This window comes from Tachysurus fulvidraco, chromosome 2 (genome assembly GCF_022655615.1).
Source record: "Tachysurus fulvidraco isolate hzauxx_2018 chromosome 2, HZAU_PFXX_2.0, whole genome shotgun sequence".
NCBI classification, from domain to species: domain Eukaryota; kingdom Metazoa; phylum Chordata; class Actinopteri; order Siluriformes; family Bagridae; genus Tachysurus; species Tachysurus fulvidraco.
The window spans coordinates 915,259-925,258 of NC_062519.1; the positions used below are offsets into that span (position 1 = coordinate 915,259).

Consider the following 10,000-nt stretch of genomic DNA (forward strand, 5'->3'; position numbering starts at 1 on the left):
TTTTATGTTCATCCCTTCTGACTGGTTCTTAATGACTTCCAGGATCCAGATGTAACCTTCTGTTTTCTGTTCTTTTCTCTATCCGTAAATCCCCTCCTTCACAGGGAATGACTCAGCTTTCACCTTTTTTGTCTTTTTTTTTCCATCCAGAGACAGCAGTTGTTTTGAAAGAGAGAGAAAAAAGCGGCGAAGTCGAGGCCACAGAGAGGGACGGGATAAAGCGTATAAAGCACAAACATTCATCGCATACTTAAAGCGTGGAGCACAAACATCCGTTATGTCGGCACAATGAAGCTCGGCTTAGTGCTCGGGGGAAGGATTTATGTAGCAAACTAAATCTACACACATGACTCTTCTGGCTTGTCCTTTAAATAGCAGCGTTATAAAGACCTCACTGATTTCATACGGTTTGTATTATCATGTCCTGCTCCACTTCCACTTCGAGTTCACTACATCGGCCGTTTCTCGGCCCTCGATTCGGGTCATTAAATTCAGGAGAGTTTAAAAGGCTTTAAAAAAAAAAAACACACAATGAACCAAAATATTTTCAGAAATGTCCAAAGCCAAACTGGGCAAACTTTACAAACTACTTTAAAGCTGTAAATATTTAACATGAGTGATCCAGTCAGACCAAGTCAGTCTTGTCAGTTGCTCGTCTAAGGAAATGTACTAAAAACTCATCGCTAGGGGTTTAACACAACAGGGTCAAACCACGTCACACACCAGGGTCAAACCACGTCACACACCAGGGTCAAACCACGTCACACACCAGGGTCAAACCACGTCACACACCAGGGTCAAACCACGTCACACACCAGGGTCAAACCACGTCACACACCAGGGTCAAACCACGTCACACAACAGGGTCAAACCACGTCACACTACAGGGTCAAACCACGTCACACAACAGGGTCAAACCACGTCACACACCAGGGTCAAACCACGTCACACAACAGGGTCAAACCACGTCACACAACAGGGTCAAACCACGTCACACACCAGGGTCAAACCACGTCACACACCAGGGTCAAACCACGTCACACAACAGGGTCAAACCACGTCACACACCAGGGTCAAACCACGTCACACACCAGGGTCAAACCACGTCACACACCAGGGTCAAACCACGTCACACACCAGGGTCAAACCACGTCACACAACAGGGTCAAACCACGTCACACAACAGGGTCAAACCACGTCACACAACAGGGTCAAACCACGTCACACACCAGGGTCAAACCACGTCACACACCAGGGTCAAACCACGTCACACTACAGGGTCAAACCACGTCACACTACAGGGTCAAACCACGTCACACAACAGGGTCAAACCACGTCACACAACAGGGTCAAACCACGTCACACTACAGGGTCAAACCACGTCACACAACAGGGTCAAACCACTTGACTGAAGCAAATGTTCACTTTCTAGGACAGAGCAACATCAAGACCATAAGATACAGTCTCACTACACAGTCTCACTACACAGTCTCACTACACAGACTCACTACACAGTCTCACTACACAGTCTCACTACACAGTCTCACTACACAGTCTCACTACACAGACTCACTACACAGTCTCACTACACAGTCTCACTACACAGACTCACTACACAGTCTCACTACACAGTCTCACTACACAGTCTCACAGTAAACACAGTCTCACTACACAGTCTCACTACACAGTGTCACTACACAGTCTCACAGTAAACACAGTCTCACTACACAGTCTCACTACACAGTCTCACTACACAGTCTCACTACACAGACTCACTACACAGTCTCACTACACAGTCTCACTACACAGTCTCACAGTAAACACAGTCTCACTACACAGTCTCACTACACAGTCTCACTACACAGTCTCAAAGTAAACACAGTCTCACTACACAGTCTCACTACACAGACTCACTACACAGTCTCACTACACAGACTCACTACACAGTCTCACTACACAGTCTCACAGTAAACACAGTCTCACTACACAGTCTCACTACACAGACTCACTACACAGTCTCACTACACAGTCTCACAGTAAACACAGTCTCACTACACAGTCTCACTACACAGACTCACTACACAGTCTCACTACACAGACTCACTACACAGTCTCACTACACAGACTCACTACACAGTCTCACTACACAGTCTCACTACACAGTCTCACTACACAGTCTCACAGTAAACACAGTCTCACTACACAGTCTCACTACACAGACTCACTACACAGTCTCACTACACAGTCTCACAGTAAACACAGTCTCACTACACAGTCTCACTACACAGACTCACTACACAGACTCACTACACAGACTCACTACACAGTCTCACTACACAGACTCACTACACAGTCTCATTACACAGTCTCACTACACAGTCTCACTACACAGGCTCACTACACAGTCTCACTACACAGGCTCACTACACAGTCTCACTACACAGTCTCACAGTAAACACAGTCTCACTACACAGACTCACTACACAGACTCACTACACAGACTCACTACACAGACTCACTACACAGACTCACTACACAGTCTCACTACACAGACTCACTACACAGTCTCACTACACAGTCTCACAGTAAACACAGTCTCACTACACAGTCTCACTACACAGACTCACAGTAAACACAGTCTCACTACACAGGCTCACTACACAGTCTCACTACACAGTCTCACAGTAAACACAGTCTCACTACACAGTCTCACAGTAAACACAGTCTCACTACACAGTCTCACTACACAGACTCACAGTAAACACAGTCTCACTACACAGTCTCACAGTAAACACAGTCTCACTACACAGACTCACTACACAGACTCACAGTAAACACAGTCTCACTACACAGACTCACTACACAGTCTCACTACACAGTCTCACTACACAGTCTCACGTTAAGCTGAATTAAAGCCCACTGAAGCTGAACTATCTACAACAGTTAATGGCCTGTTCAGAGGATCTGAAGTTCACTTGTAATAAATAAAGGAAAGATCTCCATGAAGTTTCTGGTGTAAATCTGCATGACTGGTAAATCTGATCTTTGTTACATCGTGGTATAAAGTGAAAACTCACTGGGGTTAAAATAAGGTCTGTCTTCAAGTCTCAACCCTTTTTCTAATGAAGTCAATCACTGGACAATGTCCAGTACTGAGCTCAGAGGAATAACAGTGCAGTGAAATAACGCATGATTTCATCGTCTGGAGTTTCCAGGTCAGTGTTTCTGGGTCTGTGTGAGATCTGAGTTATGTTTGCCTTCGGTTTTAAACGTCATGTCATGACTATGAACTGCTGGTAAAGTATTATTATTATTATTATTATTATTATTATTATTATTATTATATAGCTTAGTGGTTAGCACGTTCGCCTCACACCTCCAGGGTGTGGGGTTCGATTCCCGCCTCCACCTTGTGTGTGTGGAGTTTGCATGTTCTCCCCGTGCCTCGGGGGTTTCCTCCGGGTACTCCGGTTTCTTCCCCTGGTCCAAAGACATGCATGGTAGGTTGATTGGCATCTCTGGGAAATTGTCCGTAGTGTGTGTGTGTGTGTGTGTGTGTGTGTGTGTGTGTGTGTGTGTGTGTGCCCTGTGATGGGTTGGCACTCCGTCCAGGGTGTATCCTGCCTCGATGCCCGATGACGCCTGAGATAGGCACAGGCTCCCCGTGACCCGAGAAGTTCGGATAAGCGGTAGAAGATGAACGAATGAATGAATAATAAATGAATGAATAACAAAATGGACGTCCTCCTGAATCTCTCAGAACAATAAAGAGTTGAATAATAAACTGTAAGTGAACTGGTTTTGTTCTTTTCTGACAAATCGGCATCCAGATTTATAGATGTGCAAAATAAATATTTAAAAATAAGAAGCTCTTCCAGGATTAAGGGAGCATTTATCTATAATGTAATTCATCTCCCACACATGTGGATAAACAAGACGTTATTTAACCCGACACTGAGTAATAACACGCAGATATTTATGTAGAACAAACCGGGAGCCTCAGAGGAAAGTGACAGAGAGAAAAGAGCCTATGCTGATGACCTGCAGAGCTCCTTTACTGTTCACCTTCAGCTACAATAAACATGGTGTAATTAATAAGGAGAGTGAAGCGTATCAGACGTGTTTCCTGTCAGAGGGACACATCACTGGGTGAAGGAGCTGCACTTTATTCACATGGAAATAAGATACTGAGCTAAATCAGCGAATGGAAGGAAGTTCTTTTGTTTTACATATTTATTAAACTACATGAGATTAGAAATGTTTTATCTATCTCAATTTTTTATTTTTTTGTGTGTATTTGTATTGTGTGTGTGTGTGTGTGTGTGTGTGTGTGTGTGTGTGTGTGTATCGTGTGTGTATTTGTAGAGTGTGTGTGTGTGTGTATGTATTTGTATTGTGTGTGTATGTGTGTATTGTGTGTGTGTTTGTGTGTATTTGTATTGTGTGTGTGTGTGTAATGCATTAGTATTTTATTCCTGTTATATAGAGCTACAGATTAAAGGGACATATATAGTTATATAGGACTACAGATTAAAGGGACATATATAGTTATATAGGACTACAGATTAAAGGGACATATATAGTTATATAGGACTACAGATTAAAGGGACATATATAGTTATATAGGACTACACAGATTAAAGGGACATATATAGTTATATAGGACTACAGATTAAAGGGACATATATAGTTATATAGGACTACACAGATTAAAGGGACATATATAGTTATATAGGACTACAGATTAAAGGGACATATATAGTTATATAGGACTTTGTTGATTATTACTGACTTTATACAGTATTATAATTCTCTCAGGTCCAGAAGCATCAGTATTTATCCAAGCGCTAAGATGTTTAAGAGCTCGAGCTGTTCAGACTAAACACCACGAGTAAAATAAGCGTTTATAAACCCTGTAGGATTCCAAGCCAACACATTTTGTGCTCAGAGGTAAAAACATCCGTAGAAAACGTTAGGACTTTCTTTGTAACTCTAATTAATATAATTTTTACTCAGACGCCGTTAAAACCATCCACATCTACATCTGAGTGTTATTACTGTGTGGAGTGTTCATAGGAAATTACCCATAATGCACCGGGAGCAGTGTGTATGTTAAGGTTTAACGGCTTAGGTTCAGTGTGTGTGTGTGTGTGTGTGTGTGTGTGTGTGTGTGTGTGTGTTAGGTCAGGATTTAGTCTCGTGTTTGTGTAAAATGCTCGAGCCATACAGTATGCTAGCTGTGTACTTTCCTTTTAACTAGACACTGAAACAGCTACTACAGTGCTCATAAGAGTCACAACAGAACACACACACACACAGACACACACACACAGACACACAGACACAGACAGACACACACAGACACAGACAGACACAAACACACACAGTCACACAAACACACACACACAGACACACTCACACAAACACACACACACACACCCACACACTCACAAACACGCACATACACACACACAGACACACACAGACACACACACACACAAACACACACACAGACACACACACAGACACACACACAGACAGACACACACACACACACACACAGACACACAGACACAGACATAAAGAAAGGACAAGAGTAAGTTGGGTCCAGAACATCTACAAGTTTAGACTCTTTCACACTTACACACATCTGGAGCTTCGTCTGATCCATCAGGACAATCTTTCTCTCCATCACACCTCCATCCTTTAGAGATACACGTCACCTGGTCCTGACACACAAACTGCTTCGGGCTGCATGTCTTTGGCACTGAAAATAAAATAACAGGAAGACATGTAACAGCTCGGAGAAAATGTAATCACCCCTCACATTATTATTATTATTATTATTATTATTATTATTATTATTGTTATTGTTATTGTTATTATTGTTATTGTTATTATTGTTATTGTTATTATTATTGTTATTACTATTATTATTATTATTATTATTATTATTATTATTGTTATTGTTATTATTGTTATTACTATTATTATTATTATTATTATTATTATTATTATTATTATTATTAGGATATGGAGTGTCCTATATTACACAAAAGCCCATTCCGGTGTAGAGAATGTGAGTCACTACACAACCTTTGCACTCGATGCTGAAGCCTGCAGGATTTTTGAGGCTTATTCATGAATACAGAAGATTTAATTGGATTTAAGGCTTAATCTGGGTTTTATTGAGATTAACACGAACCATGTGCCTGGTTTATTTTTGTCCATTTTTAACTTCATATCAGGTAGAGGGGCAATAAATCTCATAGAACAGAAGGACTGGGAAGCTGCATTGTGTAGTTTAATAAACTGTAATTAATAATAATTTATACACAACGATCAGAGCTCCTGCTAGCTGAATGTCGCTAACTTTAGCGTTACATAGAAAATCCACAAAGGGGCTCGCAGTCAGTGTGTAGTGAGCAAGGGGGCAATTTTAAGGTCATTAGGGTAATATATTAAAGATAAATATATATTAAAATAAACGCTTTTCTTTCAGTCTGTAAACTCTTAGTGGACATGAATTGAGAAGGTGAGCATGTGGGCAGGACTTAAGGTCCATATATGGAAAGATCATCTATATATGGACATTTAAATGTTATTTGGTTGATATATGGACATGAGTAAGCGATTATTAGTGGGTGTGTTTATAATATGCATATATGTTAATTAGGACACGTCTTTGAGTCCATATATGGTAATAAACCCGAGGCTCTGAGGTGGGACTAAAGGGCCATAAATCAGGATGTAAACGTGTCTTTAGGTCCATAAATAGAATTATGTAAATGAGCCATTAATAGCTTAACCCTTATTGGCTGTCTGGAAGCCTGCAGATGTCAATGTAGGCGTGTCTTTAAAGTCCATATATGGAAATGGCACAAAAGTGTTTTTGTAAACATTATTTAATCTATATCTATAGATATCTATAATTTATTAAAATATTTAAGAAACATAGAAACGTCACTGCGTCCATTCAGTATAATGTGGAAGGATTTCAGTGGCCATGTTTAAAAGCTGTGTGTTTATGCCACGAAGGCCGTGGATGTGGGCGTGTCTCTAAAGGCTTTATATGGAAATTGACATTGGATCTGTATATAAACACAAACGTGGCGGTTAGTGGGCGTGTCCCGAAGGCCACAGATGTCTTTGTATTCAGTTCAAAATAATTCCAGCAGAAAAAAAAACCCTCAAAAAACTTAAACATAATAAAAATGTGTATGTAATAATTATTATATGTAATAAATATTAATCATGAAATACAGTGTTTCTGATTCACAGCATAAAGAACACTTTAACTAACAAAAATAAAAATCGTTGATACGTGTTGCCGTGGTAACCCCACTGCAAGGGGTCAAAAAAAAAAAAGAATAAGCTTTAATTATAAATCGAACTAAAAAAAACAAGCGACGCCTCGTGCACACGAACACGGCAGTGATAAGAAGGTCCCTCGTGTCCAGGACCAAAGCGAGCTGTAATCACGTTAAACACTTTACAACACGGCTTTGAGAGTTGGTGGAAAATTTCTTCGACCCAGTTTTTACTAAAAAAAAAAAAAAAGCCTCACGTCTGTCTGTTTTTTCCCCCCAAATCTTTCCATGAATCCGGCTTTCTTTCAAACTGGATATATTCGAGTGTGTTTCCCCAACAGTTGCGGTTATTCAGAGCTGGTGTTGGATTAGTCTGCCCTCAAATATCCAGGTCAGTGTTCCCGTGTTCCCAAACCAACGCCAGTGATGCAACAAGCCTTCACGGCATCAAAGGACAGCTTGTTCTGGGAGAGGAAAAAAAAAAACGCCACCTCTTTTTACTGGCGCTCTATTTGGAGTCGAACGAGGATGTGTTCCAAACCACATCCCCCCTTAACCTCTCTCTTCCCAGCAATCCCTAAAACAGACGTCTGTCTCCGTCTGTACATGTAATATAGCGTAAAGTAAAGTGGAAGAACAACACGAGTCTCCTGCAGCTCGGCTCTCAGGACCTCCACAGGCCACCGGGAAGCTTCAGACTCCGCCGGTGCTTTGGGATCGCTCACGTTCCACATTTACAGCAGATGTCCTTTAGTTTAAAATGTAATGTTAGTGAAATAAACGAGAGCAGAGTTTAGTGTTCTGCCTCTTTTCCACCAGAAAGAACCGGGGGCTGGTTCAGAGCTAGCGCTGGTGCTGGTTCAAAGTTGGTTCCACTGGTGAACCTTCTAAGAAGCTTTATGCCTTTCCACCGGCTAGAGAGCATCACAGCGCCGAGTGTGACGTCACTGTATACGTGTCACGTGTCCCAGCGACGTTAGCGCAGCAGCGACAAACACAAACACAACAACAACAATAGCGGATGTCTTTACTGTTAATGCTCATGGCTTTGTGAACCTACATCGGCATCCAAACGCGGCGAATAAAACGTGTACGTGCGGCTCCGTGTAATCTGTATAAACGGAGGTTGTGATCGATAAAGTACATAACGTTATTTTATCGTTAACACAGAAAAAAAGTTAGCCTTAGCATGTAGCTACCTACTATCATGTGTGCTGATGTATCATATCACGGTAAAGTAAAAGTGTATTAAACATTAGTATACTTAAGGTACATTATCAAATGCGCTAACCGTAGCCCCGCCCCCAGCCCCGCCCACAGCTCCTGACGCAAGCGGTTCTTAAGTCTAGACCAGCGACGTTTTGGTGCTACTTAAGAACCACTTTTCCTGGTTCAGAGCCGGTGCTTTGGCGGTCGAAACAGAAAGAACTGGTTCTAAATTAGGCTCCGAACCTGCACTCAAACTGCCTCGGGGGTAAAAGGGCAGTAGTGTTAGTGTTAGTGTTAGTGTTAGTGTTCGTCAGCGTCAGATTGCTCTATTATTGTAATATTAGCTGCCTTTAATGAGAAAAAAAGGAAACTATTAACAAGTAAAACCAACTAAAACATTTTCTGTAACACATTCTGTTAGAAATGTTTGTATTTTGTCTTACAATTAAAAAAAAACCTGTCGCTTTTTATTCTAAAGATAATCGTACATCATTAACATACAATTTACTCCCAGCCATTAAAAGGAGTTTAACAAGCCCCCCCCCCCACACACACACTCCCCCCACTCCCATCTAAAGCTGCTTCTTTCTATAAAGTTTAATAAATTTCACTTTTAATGACAGTGGAATGATCTTAGACTCTGTTTGTTTCCTGTTTAAACTCTCCTGTAAAGTCCCGAGAGTTAAGGTGAAGATCAGACAGTAAAACTAAAGTCCCGAGAGTTAAGGTGAAGATCAGACAGTAAAACTCTAAAGTCCTGAGAGTTAAGGTGAAGATCAGACAGTAAAACTCTAAAGTCCTGAGAGTTAAGGTGAAGATCAGACAGTAAAAAAAGTGAGACGCGACCATCTGTAAAAAATCAGCAGAACCTTTAAACTGCTCTAATGTAAAAGACTAGAGTTGTAGGAGAGAAAAGCACCATTATTAGAGTTGTAGGAGAGAAAAGCACCATTATTAGAGTTGTAGGAGAGAAAAGCACCATTATTAGAGTTGTAGGAGAGAAAAGCACCATTATTAGAGTTGTAGGAGAGAAAAGCACCATTATTAGAGTTGTAGGAGAGAAAAGCACCATTATTAGAGTTGTAGGAGAGAAAAGCACCATTATTAGAGTTGTAGGAGAGAAAAGCACCATTATTAGAGTTGTAGGAGAGAAAAGCACCATTATTAGAGTTGTAGGAGAGAAAAGCACCATTATTAGAGTTGTAGGAGAGAAAAGCACCATTATTAGAGTTGTAGGAGAGAAAAGCACCATTATTAGAGTTGTAGGAGAGAAAAGCACCATTATTAGAGTTGTAGGAGAGAAAAGCACCATTATTAGAGTTGACAGGAATTTGTTTTTGCACATTTAGTTGCACAAGTTTGTGTTATTTTCTCCCCCCCCCTCCCCCACGCTGCTGTTGTGTGTTTTTGTGAGCGGACGGAGAGGCGTCGTGTTTATTTGTGTTTCCCTCAAATTAAACTTAGAGCTTTTCACTGCTGCA

General features: G+C 41.1%; 1 protein-coding gene across 1 annotated transcript in view; it reads right to left on the bottom strand.

The window, feature by feature from the left end:
• lrp1aa (low density lipoprotein receptor-related protein 1Aa) overlaps positions 1-10,000 on the bottom strand; it is a 115,642-nt gene that overhangs the window by 86,826 nt on the left and 18,816 nt on the right. Inside the window, exon 2 of the mRNA XM_047810472.1 lies at positions 5,645-5,767. Coding sequence (XP_047666428.1) covers positions 5,645-5,767 — 123 coding nt within the window. The remainder of the gene's footprint in view (positions 1-5,644; positions 5,768-10,000) is intronic.